Source organism: Sinohyriopsis cumingii, chromosome 18 (assembly GCF_028554795.1).
Source record: "Sinohyriopsis cumingii isolate HCF-2022 chromosome 18, ASM2855479v2, whole genome shotgun sequence".
NCBI classification, from domain to species: domain Eukaryota; kingdom Metazoa; phylum Mollusca; class Bivalvia; order Unionida; family Unionidae; genus Sinohyriopsis; species Sinohyriopsis cumingii.
The window spans coordinates 63,904,270-63,931,601 of record NC_142978.1 but is presented as its reverse complement, the minus strand read 5'-3'; the positions used below and the strand labels follow the sequence as shown (position 1 = coordinate 63,931,601).

At 35.8% G+C, this 27,332-nt stretch overlaps 1 protein-coding gene across 2 annotated transcripts in view; it reads right to left on the bottom strand.

The window, feature by feature from the left end:
- Positions 1–1,393: 1,393 nt before the first annotated feature.
- The window catches only part of LOC149776790 (uncharacterized), a 51,749-nt gene continuing 25,810 nt past the window's right edge, over positions 1,394–27,332 (bottom strand). For both annotated transcript variants that reach the window (XM_089941478.1, XM_089941477.1), the window contains exons 4-9: positions 25,133–25,240; positions 21,053–21,264; positions 15,276–15,861; positions 14,370–14,498; positions 10,978–12,310; positions 1,394–6,830 (exon numbers count right to left, since the gene is read on the bottom strand). In XM_089941478.1, the coding sequence (XP_089797604.1) occupies positions 6,677–6,830; positions 10,978–12,310; positions 14,370–14,498; positions 15,276–15,861; positions 21,053–21,264; positions 25,133–25,240 (2,522 nt within the window). In that variant the 3' untranslated portion in view covers positions 1,394–6,676. The remainder of the gene's footprint in view (positions 6,831–10,977; positions 12,311–14,369; positions 14,499–15,275; positions 15,862–21,052; positions 21,265–25,132; positions 25,241–27,332) is intronic.

The following is a 27,332-nucleotide window of genomic DNA, read 5'->3' as shown; positions in this document are numbered from 1 at the left end:
GGATCTGGCCATTTGCATCCCGAGTCACATGACTATACAAATCTCGCAACCAACATGTCAATGACATTAGAGGTCATACAGTCATGTGATATCGACAATAAATTTCCAAAGTTGTTGTACATAGAATTTGGACATATTGTATAGAAGTCACTTAATGTTTGTAAATAAATATAACGCACACTTAATTCTCAACATATTTATTCTGAGAATAACGACCAGAAACCTGTCGGTATCCCAGCAGAGTGGAGAAAACCATTTTCAAGAAGTACCGAGCACGTGGCAGCGATGTTTTTGTTGGTGTCACGTGACTACCACATTGACATGTGCTCTCTGCGTAGTGAATCTGGTTTTCTTCAAATTGCTGCAACATTTACAGATCTTCGGTCGTTGTTTTCACAATAAATATTTTGAGAAGTTTGTTTTTTCATTTTTCTACAAAAATTACGTGACTTTCATTTATATGTTAGATTTGTTTTCCTACAGCACCTCTAGAAATTAGAAATTGTTTATTGTTGATATCGCGTGACTGTATGACCTTTTATGTCACATTGACATGTAGGTTGCGAGAGTTGTGTAGTCACGTGACTAAGAATGCAAATAGCCAGATCCAGGTCAAATTTCAGCAACGATGTACTTTCGTCTAGTCTGTCAGCGGATTAAAGACATAACGAATGCTATGATCGCAATTTCTGAGAAAATAAATAATATTCCACACCTAATGTCACAATTACCTTGAACATTTCTGAAAAAGATAGTTTCTATTATGGTCCAATCTTAATTCCTAGAATTTCGTTTCACAACATAATGTATGATACAATGAAAGCTGTATCAAGTGATGCATAATATAGAATGTCGATGATACTCTTTTTATTTCGCTCATTTAGTATATTGAAAAACTCCAAATTTTACAACATCATAGGAATGTAGCTATCCTGGTAATTGGCCAGACAAAATCGTCTGAGAGCCAAGGTCAAGTGGCAGTTAAATGACCACTATCTTAAATAACAGTTTTAAAGTCACACGAAAGATGTGATAGCCAACTTTATACAACAACAGTGTGTTCATAGAGGAGGTAGGGGCCGAGAAGGTTACAGAATGCGATATATTTGTTCAATCGGCGCCTTAAAACAAAATCGTAACATATATCTAATTCTTATAATAATTTCCATGCAAATATTTAAGTATGCAGTTTCCTGTTTGTGGCTGCTGGAGCATTTTACTATTGCGACAAAAATTGCAAACTTATTCATTTGAATATTATTTGGTGTGTTTCTATATGTGGTACACAGCTTTTCAGCTGTTACTGTGCTACTGTTGTCAAGTGGATGAAGTATGACCCCCCCCACACACACACACGACTTCAGACCATGAGGTCACGAGTTTGCACCCACAGACGGAAATATTCATTCTTTATTTTTCCTCCATGATGCTATAATGTCTAGTACATTATTAATATTCTATACACTTTTAAACTTTTCCAAAATCTCACTGTTTGTACGTGTAGATTTACACTTGGTAAAAATTAACGTGTTTTAATTCTAAAGAATGCCTAAAAATGTCAATGTCTCGCATCGAAAAAGAAACAACTGGTTAGCAATACTAATCCTTTTAGCGTTATGTCTGAAACTAAAACGTGAAAAATTCTTCAGACATATTCAGAATCATGAAAAACTTTCATGGCAGAAACGTCGTTTTGGCTTGGTGTGCAAGATGTGGCCCGTAGCTGCAGAAAGTTTGAAGTCAGAAAGTACTTAAACTGTTACTGAAGCGTGTAGAAAGATATTTCTTTTGATAAGTGCAATTGATTACAGTAATTTGTGTGTGTGTGTGTGTTTGTGTGTGAGAGAGAGAGAGAGATTTATCATCTGCAATCAATACGAGTAAAATATGAGATAAAAAAGTCATTTCTCATCTGCAGTCAATACAAGTCAGATAACGGATTGATTTCTCATCTCCCTCTCTCTCTTTAATGGCTTTATGTGATTCTAAAATTCTTCCTACACAAAAATGTGGATGCCTTTCATTGCTTTTTCTCTCCCCCTGCCCCATGGATAGAATGACGGATGGTAAATTTTCATTTCTCTAATATGATGTAATGACTTTACGTAAATAAAAGACTTATCAATAGAGTAATGCCATTTTCTTTATCATTTCCTTTAACCAAGGAACAATACAATTCTATTTTTCGGCAAGTGCATGAATTCCTGTCATATACAATACAAAACAATACAATACAATACAATACAACACAATACAATCCAATCCAATAATAAGCCAGTGTGAGAGGTAACAATTTTATGGATATAATTTATCATGTTTTGTATGTAGTACTATCAATCAGTTGATAAAAATAAGTCTGGTCTCTACATTTATCTTGAACTGCTTTATTGGTTTCTACTGCAACCTATGGTATCCTCTACTAAAAATGAAACAAAAACTAAAGAAACTGCTAGTATATCTATTCCGAGTATATTTTGCACAATGAATCTTTTTGTTTCTCAATACTGTGTTATTGGAATGTACAGACACATTCAATTCCTTACTTCTGTTGCTGTTCGCGCATTATACTTTGTTAATTAGTCAGTGATATTGCACTCTGAAGGCAGTAAAAATATAATATGACAAAAGATACGTCAAATTTTTTTTACAACAAAATCACATTCATACCTGACTGAAGTGAAACAAGACTGCACAAGTTCCGATACTTTCCCTCTGCAGGAGTTCTTAACATAATGTATGATACATGTGTAGATGTCCATGCACTGACATACATTTGTTGGAAATTAAAATCTCTGAACATCCAAGACTTGACAATTTTCCACAGTATTATTCATTTCAACAACATGTTGAGGTCAGATTAATTAGGAACAATTACCAAACCTCCATTATCAATGACGGGGTAATAATTTGAGCTGTTAAGTAAAACATGCCAAATTGGATGGCTATGTGTTAGAAACACACCTTTTCCAAGCTGTAGTGTTTACAATGGTCGCTGCCTTTATTTCTGCAGCATATCCACTGAAGACTAGTCTTTATCAGGGAGATAACATTTAAGTTTCTAAAGGGGGCAGGGGTAAAAATGTTTGAAAACAATTGTTTTGTTCTGATTTGTTGCATGAAAAGGAGACTATTCCTTGTTTTACTTGACACAAATTTATCTTGTGATGAATGAATAAGTTTACCTCAGGTTTGTAGGGATGCGAGAAGCTAATATCACTTCAAAATCTCCTGTAAGTCGATGTGTTCTTGCAATTAAAATCTGTCTGCAAGGGGTGACATGTCATCAGTGAATCAGAGTTGCACTTTGGAAAAACTCAAACTGGATAGATAGATAGACAGAGTGAGGACAAATAAAGTCTAAATCCAACCTGGAATAAACAAATTTGTATGAGATGAATATGTACAAATGAAACTGAAAACTTACATTTTGTCCATCTTCATGCAATGAAATCCTTATTGTTTAGCATTTTGAATCCTTTTATATAAATAAATCCATGCATTGGTTTCTAGGCCACATACAGGTATAAAAATGGCAGTCCAGAATGATGCGATTCGCAATATCTTGTATTATATTAATTCTAAAAGTCTTTTAATAAACAACTAACTGAAAGTCCCAACTTTTGTGATTCACAGTATCCATTAAATGTCAATGTCTAATGTCATCTATTTCAAAGTCAAAGAATTCCAAAGCCCAAGAATTCATCTTAATCATTGGAGTTACCAAATAAAGTTCTGAATTCCTCAATTGTCATCTGTTCATTGTAAACATCATCAGACTGATTCCTTGTTTGATTCATCATTCAACAATGATTCATTATCATTAATGACACCTTTGAATGCTTCATTGTTGGTCTTGTCTCCAATGAAATCAAATAAGAGTTTGCATCTTTTGCTGCATCCATTGCATTGTAAATACCACATTTCTTAAATGATTTGAACACCATTTCATTTGGAATTTCCTCCCATGCATTACACACCCACTGTAATACTAACTCAATTCCTGGATGCTTCACATTTCCTGTCTTTGTCAATTCTTTGGGCCCATCTACAATCCACTTGGCACTGTTTACAAGTATTTATCTTGAACTTCGTGTTTAGGCAACAACTAATGTTTGCAGTACCGATGCATGGCACTGACAGGGATCAAATCTTCATTTGTTTAATGTCACTCCAACTTTTTTTATACACTGCATCAAATGCTTCTGAAACATGTCACACACAAGCAATGCACTGTTTCAATGCACCTGATCTACTTTTCAATCCAGGCCAAACAAACTGTGTTATCTGGTCATCCTTAGGGTTAATGGTTACACTTTTCTCTTGGCATTTAAAGACAAGTAGTGGCTTCAGTCTTTATAGATACTGTTTTGTCTCCAATTTATCACTGTTGACTTTCCTAGCATATAAAAAAAGAAACATATTTCCTATGTGTGGCAGATAAAAGTCAGTATTTCCTCACATTGATAACAAATTTTAAAATACTTTCCACTTTCTGCCTAACATCGACCTGCAATTTTTCTGGGCTATGCAAGCATGGTGTGCATGTGCAAGTCACATAAATCGTGTACACCATCCAGCTGAAGCCTTAAAACAATCATCACCATTAGCTTTGACAGTGGAAAGGGCCTTCAATCTAATGATGTTTCTGGAGAATGCATGCCAATTCTGACCTTCCTCTAGAACCCACTTGCTGAAACCAAACTCCCAGTTTGCATAAGGGCTTTCCATTACTCAAATTGTCTTCAGATGCCTGGCACTATCAACTAGAACTGACCTTTCCTGGTGCCAGTCAAAAATCTGTTTCTCAGAAACACCAAATTTACATTCTGCAGTGCTACTGTTATTCTTCTCTGCACAGTCTATAACTTATTACTTAAATATTCTATCATATGAATTAGTTTATTTTCCCCATATTGGTTAAAGTACCTAAGTTTAGCTGAACCAATAGATGTCAATTGTGTGGTATGATGAAAGGGACTCGACATGACATTCAACAGGTATCAAATACACTGCACAATCAATGAAAACAAAGCAGTGCTGTTTTTACATTCTAAGGGATAAATGTCAGATTTACTGAATTAGCAGCTAAATTAAGACACTGTGAACTGGGAAAACAATGTTAGTTCGCCTTTACAGCTAAGGGATAAATGTCAGATTTACTGAATTAGCAACTAAATTAAGACACTGGGAACTGGGAAAACAATGTTAGTTCGCCTTTACAGCTAAGGAAGAAAAGTCAGATTTAAAACAATTTTGTATGTCTCGCTTATAAGATGACCCCATCTCTGCATTAATAAAATATTTGGTGAAAAAGGTTGACTTAAAAGCCAGTATATATGGTATATCTGCATTTATGTATGCATGTGTGTGCGTGTGTGTGTGTTTGTGTTCAATGGCATGGTTATATGTATATATATATATATATATATATATATATATATATATATATATATATATATATATATATATATATATATACAGTGCATGATAACATGACCATTGATTCTGGATGAAAAGCAATAAGATTTTGTGGTGGTCAAATTATATATCAGATTGGGATCCTTTTCATTAAGACCAACTGAATATGTTAATACTCCATACTGATAAGACCATCCATTCTGGGGAAATACCAATAACAAGACTTTCAAGAGGGCTGCTATGGTAGCCATACTGAATGTCAGATTTTCACCATTTTCATTTTGAACTAAACTAGACATTATACAATGTCTTTTAATAAAAAATCCAAGCTGATATAGCCATCTTTTTTGGAAGAGTAATGATAACAAGAGTTTCAAGATGGATGCCATGGTGGCCATATTGGGCAACAGATAGACACCATTTCTTTAGGACCAACTATACATCATAAGAAGTCTTTTAGTGAAAACCTCATGCTGATAGGACAATCCATTCAGGAGGAATAGTGATAACAATATTTTCAAGATGGCAACAGCTCCTCTTGTCTATGACTGGTAGAGCGAATAATCAATATAGGTAAATGTATACCAAGAAAGTGAAAATGGATGAATGTTTGTGTGTTTTGAAAGTGAAAATAATGAATGTTTGTGTTTTTTTAAAAGGATAACATGCTGAAATTCTTGTAGGACAGGCTAAGGAAGAAATGCCACTTCTGTTCAAAGGGTTCCAGATAAGTTTGATTGTTATGTCCCTCCAAACTACAAGAAACCATGTCTCCTACCTTTAAAGAAATGTGTATTCAGGACACTGCCCAGATGGAAGGCATATTAAAAGTGTTTCTCACATAATGCACAAATTGAGGTTATCAAAGAATAGGGTCTGTAGTTAGTCTGACAAACAGGGTGTATTACAGTGAGACAGGAAGTGCTGTATCAGATTGTCAAGAGGAGCACATGTTTAGACAGACATTTAAAGACCAAACCATGGAAGACTGCCTCTAATCTTCCAGGGCTTCAAGTCTGACGCTTAAGTGACTTGTAATCTCAATCATATCTGCAAATATCCATGTCTCCCACAGGGAACAGCATGAGACTTGCAAAGTTAATGTACATCCAGTCAGACAGGGTGCATGCAGAGGCCACTGTATGACAGGTCATTAAGTCTAAAGTTTCTAGAATCCCCAACTTTATGTTCAGTTGATACATCACTTCACTGAAGGTTGTTAGCTTCCAATTATCAAGCTATACAGTCATATGGATTCTCATGAAGAATACATGTTGAGGTCATTGTAAGACAGGGCCATTGGTGACTGCAGCTCTTGTTCCAAGGCTTCCAGGTCTATGTTCAAGTGGCTTGTTACCTCCATCCAGTCTGCCAGTATTGAGGATGATAAAGGGGAAGGCTCTGGATTGTTACTGAAAGATAAAACACACTTTCTTATTAGATGAATGTTAAAACCTGAGGCAGTGATGTCCATGATTCATTGGCTGAAATGTTCATGCAGTGTGACATCATGACCTTCTGAATGCCAACATACATATTACATACATACATATATATATATATATATATATATATATATATATATATATATATATATATATATATATATATATAGACACACACACGCTAAGGTAAAACCCGTTATAAGTGATTTTGCTTATAACATGATGGCAGCATGGCTCCCATTTTTTTAATTTAAGGTGACCTCTCCTTTAAATATCCTAATACATGCTCTCAGAAAAGCCAATTATTTGTATGCCTAGTAGATTTTTAATACCAGCACTATGTTTAATGTTGCCCTAACTTCACTGTGCACAGTTTCCGCCACATTGACATGTATACAATTCAAAACAGAAGTATATCTGATGTCTGATGAAACCTGGTGAACACAACAAACGATATATTATCAAGAGGTTGGTTAAAACTGATGACATTGAAATTTCAATGCACATTTTCTATGGGAAAGTTTTTCAAAAAAATTTCTTAACGCAATCCTGCTTATACTGCGACGTTATTCTTTGGACTGTGAGCATCGCATTATAACAGGTTTTACCTTTATATATATATTTTTCATTTTTTGCCAACAATTTATCAAATGTGCATTAGGGGGATGCAAGACTTGTATTTGAGCATTTAAGGGCATCAGTATTGTTATTTAGTTTGTGCAATATCTGTTTAACTATAGTACAGCTCATGTGAGATTGTGAATTCCCATTATACTACGTGGACTCTCATGCACCTTCCAGCAGTTGTGGTAACCTAGTTCACCTACATGTGGGATTCCCACAAATTCCCACAAAATAAACAAATGCTTGATTACACTGAAGTGCTAAATCCACTTGTCACAGTGGAAACATCTCTAAAGCACTCATATATATAGGTTAGCTAACATCTTCAAAAGGCTAACTTTATTGATTCACCTTATCCTTTGTCAAGTAACTGGCCAAAACTGGGTTTTGAACAAGTGTCCTCTTGTGCCTAAATGAGTTACTTCCCATAGCAATAGAAATTAGCTAACCAAGCACAGAACTCATGATATGGTCTATTCTGATATTATATATGGCCAATTCCATGATTTCTGCAATAAAGAATCAAAAGAGAAACGTGTTGTTGTGGGCTTAAAGCCATTTTTCAGCACATGATGGGCCATACATGACAGCAAGTAAAAGTGGTAGAGGAAGAACCTGGAGAAAACCCCTTTTAAGAACCATCAACCCATGGAAAACTAATGGCAAGTTTTCTTGCATACCCACATAGGTCTATCCCAAGATTCGATCCCACATGGACAGAGGTGAAATGGCAGTGATCGGCAAGGGCACGTGCTTCTCGCCACTCAGCCACTTCAGGTTCTTCTGGAGAAACATACATGTACATGTAATATGTACAGTATCATCAACTGACAAAATTATGGTTATCCCAACGATTTTACCAAGTAAATGAAAAGAGTAATCTGTGTGGTTAAGTTCCTCTCAGCTGCAACCAATCAGATATCAGAGCAGTAGATGCTGTTTTGGCTAGTTTAAGTTACATATTCCATGGGCTGATGCGGACAACCCTTGGCCTGTAAAGATGACCTAGTACATACTGACTGCATTTTTCCATGGCAGATCCAATGTCTTATTAAGTCAAACCCCCTTATCCCAGGAAAAAGGTGTATTTTTCAATGTAAAAATGAAGAAATGTGGCCATTCTTGCAAATTACAATGAAAAGGATTTTATTCACCATTACAGGACTGATTATGACAACCATCAAGTAAATCACCACTTCAGATGTGACTTATCAGGATTTTATTCATCTTTACAGGACTTATATCACAAGCAGCAAATAAATCACCACTTCAAAGGTGACTTTGGAATAAATTTATTAATCTTTACTGGACTTACATGATTACCAGAAAGTAAATCCCACTTAAGAATTTATCTTCACTGGTTCAAAAGTTACACACATATATGGATAGAGGTCACTGATTTATATTTTCACCTGCTGTGACTGTGACCTTGTGGCAGGTGGCATTGTTATAGTATTTGACACACTGTCTTGTCATGACCTATAACTGGTAAAAGCCATTAAATATCTATGTAGTTCAAAAGTTGTCTTCTGGACAAGGACACAAGTCAGAGTTACATTTTTCTTTTTTGTGACCTTCACCTTCAGGCAGGGAGTGCATAAATGCTTGTGACACTCCACATCTATAAGCGATACATAATCGGTCAAATTTCACTAAAAAGCCTGATATAAACCTAATACAAGTCTGATATAACCCCAACACAAGCCTGATATAAGGCTAATAGAAGTCTGATATAAACCTAACAAAAGCTTAATACAAGCCTGATATAAGCCTAATACAAGCCTGATATAACACTAACCCAAGTCTAATATAAGACAAACATAAGTCTGATATAAGGCTAATCGAAGTCAGATATAGGCTTAACAGAAGATGGATATAAGCCTAATATTAGCCTAATGTAGGCCTGATATAAGCCTAACACAAGCCCGATATAAGCCAAATACAGGCCTCATATAAGCCCAACACAAGTCTGATATAAGGCTAATCGAAGTCTGATATAACCCTAATAGAAGATGGATATAAGTCTAATACAAGCCTGATATATGCCTAATGCAAGCCTGATATAAGCCTAACACAAGCTTGATATAAGCAAATTTGCTTGCTGCTCAGTACTCCATATACAGATGTATTTATCTATATACTGATAAACTTGATTAAGATAAACTAAGAAATATAGATAGGGTAAAATATTATTTAGTAAGCAGTAACCCATTTCCCATTGTGCTATGGCAGGAAAATCACTGATAGGACTGTCTCAATAAAAGCAGTTTGTAGCAGTAATTCAAACAAAATATCAAAGCCCCATGAGGCATTTCCCACCATGGTATACCATGGCAATGTGTGGGAGAGAGAATCATCCTGGTATTACCACAGTGGTGATCAGTAGGACTGATTACAACTTTTCCACCTGCATGATGATGCATAGGAAATCACTAAATTGCATGCATGGGAAATCACAATATTGTATGATGTGTACTGTAGCTCCATTAAAAGGTCAGTATTGCATGATGTGTACTGTAATTAACAGGTCAGTATTGCATGATGTGTACTGTAGCTCCATTAACAGGTCAGTATTGCATGATGTGTACTGTAGCTCCACTGACCTGTTGTCAGTATTGTATGAGTTGTATTGTAGCTCCACTAATAGGCCAGAATTAAATATTGTTTGGGACAGTAAAACATCATGTATCAAGTTTAAGACTAACACTACCTAAAATACAAACATTGTATATACTTGCCTCTAAGACGAGTCCAAATAAAAACTAACAGAATCAGATCTGCTGGTGCATAACGCAGATGCAGTTTGTTAGGAGCAATCAGAAGAGCAAAAAATGTAGACCCTGCTCCGCTGGCAAATTATGTAATGGAAGATCAGGGTCTTTGTTGTTTGCTGTTTCAATTGACTTGTAAGAAAGTACCTACAGTAATAAATGTAGTTTTCATGTATACACAATACATGAACATTAGGATTCAAGATCGAGTAAGAGAGAGAGAGAGAGAGAGATGAGAGAGTCATTACCAGCTGGAAATTATTGTTTAAAAAAGGACCATAAAATATAATTCAAAACTGAGACCCAAACAAATCTGGAATACTATCTAAAAGAAATTTTACAGTAAACAGTTCAGCTCTTAGTAGGGTCAAAGGAGTTGTTAAAGAAGCAAGTTCTATCAGTATTGATTGCTACTGCTGTTTTGCAGCTGACATCAACTTAAGTAATGTGCAAATCCACATACACACACACAAGCACACATTAAGCTTAAAATTGTGATGGAAATTAAAGATGATGTAATACAGACACCGCAAATACACCTGCAACTATAAAACAAACTTAAAATGAATGTATTGTTTTACTTAACATGAGTGTTATTGCCCATCACTGCTTATCCCAACATTTTTAAGTTCAATGTTATGACCCACAAATAACTTAGGATTTCAATGCCTCCATGTATGAGATAGAGCAAGAAGAGCAGAAAAGATTTTAAGACTTACCCCTCCATTTCCTGTTGATCTTGTGCATCTAACATGATATTGTCGAGGTCAAGGCCAACACCATAACCACCACCTGTACCTCTTGGTGTCAAGGTCAACGATGGTGGAAAGTCATCCATCACATTTGACCTGGATAGCTGCTGAGACAGAAGGGCAATCAAATCATGTGGGGAACCCCCTTGGGCCAGGAGGTCATCCTGATTGGGTTGTGAAGGTCCAGGTTGTGGCTGGGTAAATGTTCGGTGGAGGGCAGTTTGAATTGACTCCTGTTTGGTGTTGATTGTTAACGGGGGAGAGTTTGAATTAGAGTTGGAAGAGCTGTGATGATCTCGACTGTCTGTCCTTGGGCTCTGGTACACAGATGAGAAAAACTGACTGGCATTAATATCACTGTGCACTGAATCTGATGTGTTGAATGTAGAGTTCAGACTGCTGTCCGAGTGTTCTCCAAGATATGATGGGGACCCACCATGAACTGGAAACCTGTTGTGGACTGGTGATAGCTGATGATGTGATTGGGGTGACACATGTTCTTGAGATGCTGGTGACACCTGGTGGTAAGATTGTGGAGAAGTGTGGCTACATAATTGCTGGAGAAAATCTTCATTAGTGTCAGTACTTGTAACTGATGAAGTGATGTAGGAGTTGCTCTGTGAAGAGTTGTGAACTGTGGAGATTGTCACTCTATCTGTGTTATGATCATGACAAGTTGTAAAATCTCCAACTGATGTAAAGTTTAAATTATGCAGATTCACTGTAGAAAAATCAACATGAAATTGTCCATCACCAAAACTTTGATCTTTTAAATGTATGTTAGTACCATCCTGTTGCTGACTAAAAGACTGACCAGCCACTTCATTTACATTATGACTGAACTCTAAATTATTTCTGTCTTGAATCGACTGCATTTGGGTAACTGTGATAGAAGGGAGCTTTGGAACACTCACTTGTTGAAACAATTCTGATTGATGACCTGACTGAATTTGTGTATGTTGAAACTGTCCATGACCTTGACAATGACCTTGACTTGTGTTCGGACCTTCACCCTGAACACTGGGATTAGGCAGTGTCTGATTTTGGTATGATGTTGGCATATTCCAGTTCTGACCAACAATCACCTGTCCATGTGTTTGACTTGGGCCTTTTTGGTCAGCAACATTGTTTCCTGAAGGGTTTGAAATATTAACATTAGCATTTGGGTGAAAGACTGGATAGGAAGCTATTGCAGGTTTTGGAGCTATCTTCACAGGTGCATTTGTTTTCTGCATGATCATCCATCTTTGTAACAGTTCTTTGTCGGCATTAGTTAACAGCATTCCTTCATTCTCAGACCCTGAATTATAGAATATAATCATATAAAGGCAATTGTTATGTATAATTGATTTAATTTAAATTTGATTTAATTGGTTTGTTTGTTAGTTTTAATTTTTATTATTATTCCAATACATGCTATTGTAATGTAATTTTATTTACTGGAATTTGACATTTTCCAGAAATCAGTTTGACCTGCCTGTTTTATCATAAACACCTAATATTAGAACTTTGTATCTTAATGCTGACCTAGTTCCTGACCTTGATTCAGAATCAGTAAACAACTTCTTTTTTTATTCATTCTTAGTGTGTGATTTATAGAGTGTAATCGAGGCTGTACTGGGAGTATGTGATGTAAAGCATCTAGAAGTGATCACATGACTCTCATATGGGAATCTGTTTTGCATCTTAAATTAGTGGATAACCTTCTTCTGTATGATTCTTACAACTACATGGGGGCCCTGAGTGGCTGAGTGGTCTAAAGCACTCTCCATTATGGATCACTGCCATCTCACCTCTGTCTGCATGGGTTCGAGTCTCGGTTTCGACCAATTTGGGTATGCGAGAAAGCTTGCCAGTAGTTCTCGTGGGTTGGTGGTACTTTCTGGGGTTTTCCCGGGTTCTTCCTCCACCATTAATACTGGCCACCATGTATAGCCAATCATGTACTGAAAAATGGCATTCCCCGGAAAGAACCACTGACCCTTTAGAAGCTACTGGCAAGCTGTCTCACATACCTACATTGGCCGAATCTGAGACTTTGGCCAAATCTGAGACTTGGACCCACAGACAGAGGTGGAGATGGCAGTGATCCATAACGGAGAGCACTTTTGACCACTCGGCCCCCTTGCTTGATAATGTAATAATAATGATCATGCACAGATGCTATACAATATGTCATGTATAATACACATAATGCTTGCTATTATGATAATGATCATGAACAGATGCTATACATGTATAACATACATAATGCTTGCTATTATGAAAATGATCATGCACAGATGCTATACATGTATAATATATACAGAGCTTGCTATTATGAAAATGATCATGCACAGATGCTATACATGTATAATATACATAATGTATGCTATTATGATAATGACAATGCACAGATGCTATACATGTATAATACAGAGCAGATACTGATCACTCACCTGACCATACACTCCTCTACCGATCACTCATCTGCTCAAACAATGAGATACTCATCACTCACCTGACTATACACTCCTCTACTGATCACCCATCTGCTCATTCAGAGCAGCTACTGATAACTCAACTGAACATACACTCCTCTGCTGATCACTCTTTTGCTCACACACTTCTATAATGAACACTTATATGCTCATAAACTTCTACACTGAATACTATCTACTCATACAATCTTATACAGAACACCATTCTGCTCATACACTCCTATACTTAAAGCCTATCTGCCCATAACACTCCAATGATTAACATCTGCCCTACACTCCAACACTAATCAGGGCCCTGAGTGGCAGACTCATCTAAAGTGCTTTCCGTTACAGATCACTGCCATCTCACCTCTGTCTGCGTAGGTTCGAGTCTTGGATTCGGCCAATGTAGGTATGTGAGAAAGCTTGCCAGTAGCATTCGTGAGTTGGTGGTTTTCGTGGGTTCTTCCTCCACCAGTAATACTGGCTGCCATGTATAGCCTATCGTGTGCTGAAAAATGGTGTTAAACCCACAAAAACAAACCAATACTAATCACCTATCTACTCATGCACTCAAACATTTACAAAACTCCCAGTACTACAAAAGGAGAATAAGAAAAGATGAACACATATACCACTGTTAAGCACTGCTCAAAGCCACTTCTTCCATACAGGAACCTCCTCTAAAGATCTGTACTTCCTTATAAGTAGATCTTAAAGCAATTATAAATTAGCTTCTTGAATGCAAGAACTTGCTCCAAAGATTTAAACTTCCTGTTACAAGCCATTTCAAACTTCTTTTAATACAGGAAACTGGTCCAAAGATTTGGCCACAGAATGGAGAAAGAAAATTTGTTTTAGTAAAAGTATAAAAAAAATGTTCATGAAATAAAACTTTACCTTTTCTTTCCTTCTGTTTCTTTAGTCTTTCCATGTGTTTTTCTTTCTTCTGTCTCCTTTTCTCTTCTCTTTCTCTCTGTCTGGCAGCCGCAGTGACTGGTCTGGGCTTATTCTCCTCAGACAAAGAACCTGAAGGTTTACAACATGTTATTCATCAGGAATCTTGTCAGTTTTGAACTTTATGGCAGAGCAACACAAGTAGGTTATTTAGCGCCGAGGCAATTGGAGTAATGCATCAGCGTAAAGAACCTTGTCCTAGGACTCACCACAGTGGCTGATCCAGACTGGCCCAATGGTAGGATTCAAACCTGCACCCTTTTGGTTGTGAGTCTGGCATGCTATCCACTGAGCCACTGCAGATCCCATAGGAATGTTTACACAGAATCATATTCAACCAAACAGAAACAATGCCACGAAAAGAAATTATTAAAAATTCTGTATCATTTGCATATGTTCATGTTTTTTCTCTTCTTGTCTAATCATGCAATATTACACAATATAGTTTGGTTGATTTGTTTCTAAAGCACATTTAATACATTATTTGCTATGGCATGGCAAGGAAATGGGAACTAAATGAATTTCCCAGAAACACACTGAGGCAGCTGACCTGGCTGGCCTAGGTGGGTACTAAAGTGGTGATCTTTGGTTTACATGTCCAATGTTCTAAGAACCAAGCTAATGCAGCTCCCTACATGCAGTGTAGATGTATTCTTATTTATAATGTGCTGACAGGTTGGAAAGTTAGTTAAAAATAGAAATTCTCAAAAATAAAAATAAAATAAAAAAAAAAAAAATGCTTTTCCAACTGACATGTTACAAAAAATCAGAAAGACTGATCAATTAAAAACGGAAATACACAAACTGGTATCCGAACTGGCAATAGATTATTTCTGATAATGCACTCACTTCGTCTCTCTTTCTCCTGTGATGCTTTTAACAAAGCAGCCTTGATAATTGCCTTGGTGTCTTGTGATATCGTCTTGTTCTGATCCGACTTGTTTTTATTTGACTCAGGTTTTGAAGCCAAGATGTTTTCTGGCTCTCGGTTTTCCTTTAACAGGACTTTGGCCGGTGCTGTATCATCCTTCCTTTCCAATGATTTGGCGCTTAGCATTTCTACATCATTAGGATCAACACTTAGCACATTAGGTGATGTATCTATGCGAACATTACTGTCATCTCCCTTAGCACTAAGTGGTCTGTTAAATACTTCATCATTCTCGCTCTGGTCATGATGAGGCATCTTCTTAATAGATCCAGCATCATTATGGGTTACCTGCCCCTTACTTTCTGTAGCGGACTGTACATTGACACAGGATTGTTCAGCCAGTCCCTGAGATAGGGGGTGGTTGGGATGGGAGGGCTGAGAACCATCTGGAGTTTTGGCAACAGGCCGCAAAACTGCATTAAAACTAAAGGTTGGAGTCTTGGGGGTGTGGTAGTCCATTATTTCCTTGTATACTGCCTCCCTTAGTTCATCTTTATCCATATCCTAAAATGATAGCAAAGCATGTACAGATTTTTATGCTTTATCTAGATCAGCAAGAATCCCTTGAAAAGACTGATGCTCAACTGGCCCAAAAGAATTTACAGGAATCCAAGTATCTATCTCCTGTTTAACTTTGGAGTATTGAAACAATCTGATATTTTATTTTATAAACTCTGACGTACTAAATTTGGTAATAAAACTATTTTGTTAAGTCTGAGTTAACAGGTTCACAAGATACCTACCTAAAACTGCATATTTGTCATGGCCTTTGACTATGAACCTGATATCAAGGATAGAAGGTCAATGAACTTGCCTCAGACAATGTCAAGATATAACCACATGTTAAATTTGATTAAATCTATATATCTATATTATAGATACATAATTATTGTATTGATATTTTTGGGACACACCCTCCCCATTTTACTGACGTGATATCAGTCAAGGTATTCTTCAGATATATCCACATACTAAGTTAAATGATAAAAATCCATTCATTTGTGTAATCATGCTTACAAGCCAGTACAGCTTATATCCTAAGTCAAGACTATTGACCTTAAAATAAACATCACAGTGCTGACTATCAAAGACAACTGGCTTGATCATTAAGTCAACTGTCTTTGCTTACATTTTTGACTTTGTACATGTACAAGTGAATTTTATCCAGATTTTATATTTAGTTGCATTCCATTGAATTTGATAGTACCCCTGACATTGATTTTAAGACTAAAAAAAAGGCTTGATCAGAACGTCAATTAGGTCTGGCTTTCTAACCAATGCTTAAAAGCCTCATGGAGGTTAATTACTTCATTCTCTAAGCTCGTATTAATCCAAATATCTTCTAATTCACGTGGCTGTGCCAATCTATTCTCCCACCATGGGCAATATTCAAACTGTCATGACATGATGTTCAATAAAGAAATTGTCACCGTTGCTGCTTTTTTTTACCCAAGCATCTGCCATGTAGATGAATATGCTTTTGTAAGTCTGTGCTGACTGTTTGGACTTTAAGAGGCGATTGTCATTTTTGCCTACAAAATGTTTTGTTCCTTGGATATTTCTAGATTATGCTCTAACATAAAAGCAAACACAAATTAAAGCATGTGAGGTACCCTATATAAAATTAGTCTAGTTCCCTGACCAACTCTACCAGTCTGATATGACAACCTGACTCCTGCACTCAAACCTTAAGAAGCCAATGTTCTTATTTGACTACTATGAATGTATTTTCTTATTTTTTGTTCAAGTTCCATAAATTCATATTTAGGGGCCATTTTGGCAAGCGTTATGTTAAAACTGTAAGGGTTGACATGTCTGGTATAATGTTTCAATGAAAACCCATTTCAATATGACCATCTATTCTGGATAATTAGCCACATTAAGATGGTCAAGATATCCACTATGGCCATCATACTGGAGGTTTGGTTTAAGACCAACTAAATTATCATAAGAATGCTTTGTGATAACACTATGCCTGCATGACTATCTGTTCATCAGAAGAAGCTGTAACAAAATATTCAATATAGCTAGCAAAGCAGCCATACTGTAGACTGATCAGCACTATTTTCATTCAGAAACAACTAGATATCATAGGAAGCCATTTAGTTAAAAACCAAAGTTGCTATCCATTCATCAGAAGTAGTAATAACATGATTTGTGAGGTTGTCACCACTGCCACAAAACTGGTAAATGTAATAATGTTATGAGGTAGCAGCTATAAAAAGATTTTCGAGATGATACTATGGTGGCCATATTGCAGGTCTGATTGGTAACTTTTCATTAGGACCAATATCATCAAAACATCTTTTAGTGAATACCTCATTTCACTATGACAACCCTTTCAAAAGTAGCAGCTACAGGAATGTTTTATGATAGTGAATGTGAGATTGGCACATTTCTAATTTAAGACAGCGAAGCATTATAAAAATGTTTTTTTATATATAGTAAAATACTAATGTTGCTATAACATCCTTTAGGAGAAGTTGCCATAACTAGATTTTCAACATAGACACCATGCTGGCTAAACTGTATGTTAGACTGGCATCATTTTCTGTTAGGACCAATCAGATGTGATTAAAAGTCTTATGGTGAAATCCCCATACAGCTTTGGAACCATTATCAGTTAGTACCAAGCAGACAATTCAAGTTTTTAGTGAAAAGAACATGCAGATACCGCCATCCATTTAGAAGGAGTTGTGACACCATTTCATTTTGGACCAAATACATGTAGACTGTTTTAATACAACATATGTTCCAGAAGGGTGAAAATAAGATTTTCAAATGGTGGTAATACTGATGTCTTATTCATACCATTTTCATTTTAGGTCAAACTAGATAACATAAGAAGTCTTTCAGTGAAAACCTTTATATCAATAATACCATCCATTCAGGATGACTTGCACAACAAGATGTTTTAAATGGCTGCTATGGTGGCCCATATTGGATGTCTGAGGGCATGTCCAATGGGCACCATTTACATTTAGGAGCAGCTAGACGTCACAAGAAATCAAAATGTCTAATTTCATTTAGGACCAACTAGATGTCAAATATTTAATGCAGTGAAAGCTCAATGTTGATAGTACCATCTGTTCAAACTGTAGTAGTGATAATAACATTTTCAACAGATGTCTGACAGGCATCATTTTCATTAATAAGCAACCAAACCTTGGAATGAATGATGGCAGAGTTTGATGTCTGTCCCTTTTGTAGGTTAGGTGTAGTGACAACAAATGTATGATAAAGGATGACAGATGAAAGGCGATCGAATAAGCTCTTCTGGTGTATGACTCACAGAGCTGAAGGCTATGTAGCTGGAAAAAGCACTTTTACCTCAAAATCTAGGACAAGATCAAAATCAAAAAGTTGCTGGGCTGGAAAAAATATTGTTATTTTCCAAACTTTCCACTCATGTCACATAAATGGAAAAATGCAAAATAATAAACTTTCATTTAACAATTAAACAATCTTGCTATCTGATACACTAAAATACCTTCAAATGAATGAAAATCAACATTACTTCGAACATATCAAAGTTTGATGATTGTTTACATTGGAAATGATTTGTTTAAAAAAGTCCCAGAGTGGCTGAGTGGTCTAAAGTGCTCTTCGTTATGGATCACTGCCATCTCCTCTGTCTGCATGGGTTTGAGTCTTGGATTCAGCCAATGTGGGTATGTGAGAAAGCTTGCCAGTAGCTTCTCGTGGGTCGGTGGTTCTTTCCAGGGTTTTCCCAGCTTCTTCCTCCATCATTAATACTGGCCGCCATGTATAGCCTATCATGTGCTGAAAAATGGCGTTAAACCATACTACAACAACAATTTAAAAAAACAAGAACAAAATTGGCAAACATTAGTATATTTGCCAACCATCCAGAACTGACTGTTGGTTTCTGAGACGAAAAAAATTGTGAGTTTCGTGGTCCCAAAAGGGGAGGGTCAGCAAGCAGAACGTAACAAAACCAATCAGTAGACTTATTTAGTTAGCATCCACCTTCCATCATTTATATGCAGTCATGACTTACTCCTGATTGTCACTATTTGTTAGACAATGGAGAAAAGCATGAATTACTCCTAATTGTCACTATCTGTTAGACAGTAGAGTATAGCATGAATTACTCCTGTCAATCTGTTAGACAATGGAGTACAGCATTATTTATTTTTGATTGTCACTGTTAGTAAGACATTAGAGTATAGCAAGAATAACTCCTAACTGTCACTGTTAGACAGTGGAGTACAGCATTAATCTGTAGACTGTTCTTTGGAGGGTCTGACTGGCTAGGTTTGTGGAATTTAACACTATTTATAGGTTATACATGGTGGCCACTATATTTGGTGGAGGAAGAATGCAGGAAGATGACCACCAACCCATGGTAAGCTGCTGGAAAGTTTTCTCACATATCCATGTTGATTGAATTGAGACTTGAACCCATGTGGATGGAGGTGAAATGTTAGTGATCTGTAAAGATGAGCAACTTAGACCTCTGATACCTAGCACCCATCATGGGTTCGAAGTTTGATACAAGTTTCAATAGTGTTTATGCAATAATTTAATACCAGATGATACTGTTGTTCGAACCTTCCAAAAGATGCAATTTAGTTTTATGAGCACTACAATGATCTTTTGGGATCTGAATTGCTGGGAGGGATTGTCAAACATGCAAAGCCTACACTAGTGTTCATGTCAAATTTTGGCATTCATGATGGTAGATGACAGCTACTTTCTGACACTTCGCCTTCAAAAAGGAATCACACTTTTGGTACTACTGCTAATTTTACCATTGCAACTACCAAATCAAAATACTTTTCTTTTTCATGATTCATTGTATGGAGTAAAATCTAACTTACAACAATCTTTGCACTTAATCACCTACTTGCCGATGATCTTTGATAGAGATGACCTCAACAACCTCATGCAAGGCAATGAAGTTCGACAGTTATATTTTCTTCAACATACACCTCCAACTTACCTACTTTTTTGAATTGGGTTGTTCTACTTCATGTACTTAACCTATGCAATGGGTTCATCCACAGCAATGCTCAATGGACCAGAAACACAAATCATCATAGCTACTGGCAGTCAAATGAGTAACATATGTAACTGTTGTTGCTTAACTTACTTTACCTTATAACTGCCCCAAAAGACAATTAACTATTAACTACTCGAGGATGATAGTATTCCATAAGCTTGAAGCTATGTGAATCATGTCTTTATTGTTTATACAGGTTACAGGCATATATCACAGTGTGAAAAAACATCTCGCCCCTAAAATATGACATTTTTGGAAATGTGTTTGTATAAACACAATTTTATCATGTATTGGGAATTTAAAAATTGCAGCTTTTGTGTGATCTGTGGTATGGTTTATATAAATTCTCTGTAATTTGCAACAACTGCAGAAGTGTCTATATTAAAATACCTTCAAGAACTAGATAAATCTTATAAATTGACAAAGTGCTCTTGATTACAATTTACCTCTTAAAACTCTAAGCATGTCAGAGGAATTACTGGTGATATGAACTATGATTCAATGTATTTACAACACATAAGTGGTTGATATATTGTACTGTAGTATTCTGCACTGCACTGTGCTTTAAGTAAATGTGTCTCATCATGAATGTGATGAATTAAAAAAGAAGAAATGGAATCAGTTTCTTCAAATGCTTTTAAAAAGTTTGAATAAGATATAAGGGCTTACTTTCTTCTCAAAGTCGAAGTTAAATGCAGGTACGCATATTGGTTCATCATCAGGATCATGGTACTTATTCAGGTAAGGGTGGACCAGGGCCTGTTCCACTGTAATACGCTCCTTTGGATGAAGGACCAACATCTTATTCAGCAGACTAAGGGCTTTTTTACTGGCCTTTGGGTAAAGTGTTGACCAGGGTACAGCCTGCTTTGGTCCAAGAGCTATAAATTATAAAATCTTGTCTAATTTCAACATTTACCCTTATGAAATTTTCATCTGATTTGAGTATATTTCAAGCAAATAAAATTAGAGTTAATTTTATGTTATGTCATTCAAATTAGATAAAGTTCTGTAGCAGTTATGGTTATTTTTCAAACTAAATAGACTGGTTTCAACATTTTTTTTACTGCAATATTATGTCTGTTTCTCTGTTTCCTTTGAATAGCAGTATTCCAATTTTGTCTATGACTTTTATAATCCTTGCATTATGTGTACTTTGTCCTGACCAGAGTAATGACACCTATAAATATAGAGAGCAAAACAAAGGCTAATATAGGTGAAACCAATCAAGCACTAAATGTAAACAGTATGCTAATATCAAACAAATGTCTAAAATAGTCATTTAGCACCAATCCCTCTATTTAATGGGAGAAAGCTCAAATCTTACTTCCAACTAGGTAGGCAGATGATTTTTACTATTTTCATTGCTAAAAACATGCCTGGCAGAGTTGAATGTGTGAGACAGGTTATATATTCCTAATGCATTATGATTGGATAACATATATGAAGAAGAAACCATGATTCAAGTTTGGAGAAAAAAAACTGTATAAATTTTAAATTTGAGTACTTTCTAATATAAAAACTGCTATGAGAGATCATATTCATAATTAGATTAAGTCCATTAGGCAAAACAATTAGGGCATGCAAGGAGTTCCAGGGGAAAAAAACTGGTAGCCAGAGAGTTGCAGGGGTTGTCCCATTGGGGCATGGGACAAAGAACACTTCATAAAGCATGTACAACCAGAACACTCATTCAGCATGGATGTGATTTTGTAATCATTGTTTTTCTCACATACTGTTAAAAAACATCATGTAGTTCAACTATGCCTAGCTTTTCCAAGGATGAATTGATTAAATAGTTGGTGTTATTTAGGTATATTGTGTTCAATGTATTTACCATATATGTTGGGACACCTTAAATTAATTTTAAAAGTAATTTTTTTGCACACTGTATGTTCTGGAACACATAGATTTTTTTGAGTCAGAAGTTGTGGGACACCTTTTAAATCATTTGAAAATTACAAGTCGAAAAATGCACTCCAACTGAAATTTTATTTAAAACACTGAAATTTTATTTAAAAAAATATAAAACTGTGTACTTGAGACGAAACTCTTCAATTAACTGCAGCATTATCTCATCAACACAACCCTTCTCCTGCACCCATATAACCCGGAAACTCAAAGGACTAAAGTAACTGTTTTTTAAAAATCTGCACCAGTCATGCTAATTCTCACGCTTTTGATCCCCATCTTATCGTCAGTTTGTCCAGGAATGAGGTCAAAGTACACTAGAATTTCATCCATATCAGATTTTTGGCAAAATCATCTGCTTCTCTTCTGGCTTTCACAAATTCATCAAATGATTTTATTTTCTCTAAATCTTTTGGGCAATGTTGAGTCATTGATGTCCATGCACGAAACACTAGATCGTGTCACTTTAAAATTTGTTCCATTGTTTCAATTTATATTCAAAATTTTCATGAATACCAGTGAAAAGTTAGCTTCCATATCTCGGCCATCTGTGTATAATAATAATAATAATTCATTAAAAAAATTAAAAAAATAAATAATCGGCACACTTTGAAGATTCAAAGTTGGTTTCCAAGGTCACCTTGCTTTGTAATAAAAATAACATTTGTCCTTGATGTCCTGTCGGTAAGTTCAAAGAATGAGTTTGCTGCTCACTGACAGTTGTGTTTATTCACCACCCGGGCTTCTATATGCTTGGCATCTATAGTTATAATTAATACAAACGAGCATTAATGTCTGCAGGTAAATAGTATACACAGAAATAACTTGCTTTAATGATACTTTTGTTACTTGTGTTAGCAAGAAGATTGTCACTTGAACTCAAGTGAATGTGTTTTCAAATAATTATTTTTATTTGCGAGATACTGTCGTATAGATGACCTGGATAAAATTAAACCTTGGTTATTATGTGCCAAATTAAAATGTCATGTGTGAATGACAGTTGTCTTCAAGATATCGATTATTTCCCTCTTGTTTTCGATTTTGTTGAATCTTGTTTTCAGTCAGATAATATATTCAAACCTTTGAGCACAACCAAACACAATTTGTTTCTCAATGTTCGTGTCAATGAACAATGTGTCGTCTGTTGTCGAACATAAGAGATACAAGCTACAGAATGGAAGCCCACGCTACATATACAGAGTTTGTGGATTTATTTTATTCTTTAATGCTCAAGATGAAAAAAATGGAATAAATGATAACAATACAACGTTAGATATTTCTTTTTCTTATCAAATGAGTGTTTTATTTATCTATTTTAATACAATGTGTGGCGGGGGAGAGGGACAAATTCAATACAAACTGATTTTGTTTCATAAGTCTAGGGACATATGACCTAGGTGGAAAAAGTTTCACCGCAAGTTCTGGGACAGGAATGTTTTAAATATTTTATTATGTCCTAATATATATAGTAAATATGGTATTACCCAAATAAGAGTCCCTATAAAGAAATGATGCTATACTCTAAGAAAAAAGAGAATTTACAGGAATTCAAGATATGACCTTTTCTTCTTTTTAAGTGCTGAGACTGAAAACAACTCTGATATTCTTGAATGATCAGATTTTAAAATTAGCCATTTTAGATGCAAGATTGGTACCATTTTCATCTAGGACAAGTTAGATAATACTGGAATGCTTTTCATGAAAATACCATGTTGATTTGATTCAGAAGAATCAGTGTAAAGATTTTTCAATATGTTCATTGTGGCAGCTGTATTTAATGTCATATCAGCATAATTTTCATTCAGGACTAACTAGATGTCATAATTAGCCTTCTGGTGAAAACCCCATGTCGATACAACTTTCCATTGGAGAAGTAACAATTACAAAATTTTCAAGATGGCTGCCATGGTGGCCATACTGGATTCAGAATTTAGACTGGTACCATTTTAACTGAGTACCAACTACACCTCATAGGAAGCCTTCTGGTGATAACCTAGTGTTGTTATGACTTTCCATCTAGGAAGAGAAGGTACAAGATTTTCAAGATGTGGATAGTGGAGTGGCACATGTTTTATTTAAGACCAACAAGACACTATAAGAAGTCTTTCTCATGGAAACTCCATGCTCATATAACTTTCTATTCAGGAGAAGCAATAACAATATTTTCAAGATGGCCCCTGTTGTAGCCATATTGGATGTCTGATCAACACCATTTTCAGTTATGACCATCATCATAAAAAGTCTTTTAGTGACACTCTTATGTCAATATAGCCAAATATTCTGGTGGAGTAACGATAAAAAGATTTTCAAGATGCATAGGTTTTGCAAGAAATGACAATCATTTTCATGGGCATCAGATTTCATGGTTTGCAGGACTAACATCGCTTAGCTGTAACTGTACTGGCCTGACAGCTTATCTGAATAGCATTGTTTAATCATACTAGACTGACACTGCTTACTTTTGTGCAGTATTCTTTAATCCAACTATACAGACATCACTTAACTGAACAGTATTCTTGAATCATACTGGATTATCACTGCTAACCTATATAGTAATTTTAATCATACTGGACTGACATTGCTTACCTGTACAGTATTCTTGAATCATATCTGACTTGCACTGCTTACATGTACAGTATTCTTGAATCATATTGGACAAACATTGCTTATCTGTACAGCATTCTTTAATCATAGTGGACTGACACAGGCTACATGTAAAGAATCCTTGAATCATATTGGAATGACAGAGGTTACATGTACAGTATTCTTTAATCATACTGGACTGACACAGGATATATGTAAAGAATTCTTGAATCATACTGGAATGACCTAGCTTACCTGTACAGTAGTTTCTTATCATATTGGACTGGCATAGGTTTAGAAGCTCAGGGGCAGGTGAGCCGACAATACCTATGATGAGCTTGAGCTGAGATATGTAGTCCTTGCCTGAAGAAAACAAAATCATTTGGATGTAAATCACAATAATATGACTCAAGTAAAATTCGGCACAATAAGTATACCTTCAATGTACACTCTTTATGACTATGTTACAAGTAATGGGTATAAAATGTTCCCAGCTTTAATCAGTATGCTGTATTCTTTAAAGACTTATGATTAAAATTTTTTATGATCAACAAATAATGAGATTTTATGCCAATTAATCTTTTAAAAAAATTAAAGTTGGCTGTTGTTTGAGAACTAATGTAATCCTTTCTTTTAAAAAAAACTGAAATGAGCAAACGTGATACTGACAGGAGTAAGGAACAAAGCTGGGAGAAAGTTTTGAATCTAAAACAATTTGTTCTATGTGCAGCACATCCCAAAAGACAACCCATGTCTGTGAAAAACATAGGAAACTTCATGAATCCACCTTTGCATGATAGCACATCCCATGAAATAACTCAAAACTGTGACATATAAGGGAAGTTTTACATGCAGAACATCCCAAAGGTCATCTCAGATATATAACATACAAGGGCAGCTGTATGTGTAGCACATCTATGGCAACCCAAATATGTGTTGTAGAGGGGAGACAACCCAAATATGTGATGTAAAGTGGAGACAACCCAAATCTGTTACGTACAGCTCAAGAAATGGAAGTTCTTATGTGCAGCACAGCCAAAGAGTCAACCAAATCTGTGACATATTGGGAAGTTTATATTCTGTACATGCTAAAAGACAACCCAAATCTGTGACAGACAGGGGATGTTTATGTATAGCACATTCCAGGAGACAACCCAAATCCGAGACAGAGAGGGAAAGTTATGTACAGCACATTCCAAGAGAAAAGTCAAATATGTGGCATACAAAATGTTTCACACGCAGCACATCCTCAGACAATCCACATATATGACATACAAAGGAAGTTTTATGTGCTATACATCCTTATGGACAACCCGAATCTGTGACATACAAAGGAAGTTTTATGTGCTATACATCCGTATGGACAACCCGAATCTGTGACATACAAAGGAAGTTTTATGTGCTATACATCCTTATGGACAACCCGAATCTGTGACATACAGGGGAAGTTTTACATGCAGCACATCCCTAGAGACAACCCAAACCTATGACATGCTGGGGGAAGTTTTACGATACTACCTTCACATGCCAGGTGGCAATTCACTTATAAATAGGAAAGAAACCTATATGTTCCAATTTAATCCTTAGTTGTCTAAATAATTTATTCAGCAGGTTTTAAAAGAAAATTTCAGACACTTTTACAGTGAGTTTCATTCTATATTAATTACAAAATAAAACAATGCCTCTCTCTCAGACAAAATGGAAGAGAACTGATGCTCTACTGGCTTAAAAGAATTTCTAGGAATTGAAGGTAAAACTATTACTTCCTTTTAAGTGCACAGTGTTGAAACCATCTTTGATATTTTTCAGTAATAACAAAATTTTCAAATCAGCAGCTGTTAATGGATGTCAGCTTGGTACCATTTCCTTTTAAGATCAAGAAGACATAAAAAAAAAAGTCTTCTGGTGGAAACTCCATGATGATATGACTTTTCATTTTTAAGGATCAAAGAAAACAAGATTTTCAAGATGGGTGCCATGGTGGCCATATTTGACATCAGACTGATGCCATTTCAATTTAGTACCAACTAGAAATTATAAGAAGTGTTTTGCTGAAAGCACAATGTCAACATGCCCAGTCATCAAGGAGAAGTAGTGATAACAAGACTTTCAAAATGGGCATTGTGGCAGTCATATTAGAAGTCCATTTGGCGTCATTCTCATTTACAATCATACTACATCATACAAAGTCATTTAGGTCAGCAAAAATTATCATTTATGACCAACTAGATATCATAACAAGTCATCTGGTGAAAACCCCATGGTAATATTATGTTTCATTCAAGAGAAGTAGAGAGAATAAGATTTTCAGAACAGCTACTGTAGTGGCCAAACTTGGCATCAGACTGGCCCCATTTTCATTTAGGACCAACTTGATATCAAAGGAAGTCTTTTAGTGAAAATCCCCAATTTGATATAACCATCCATTCGGGAGTTGCATTAACAAGATTTCATG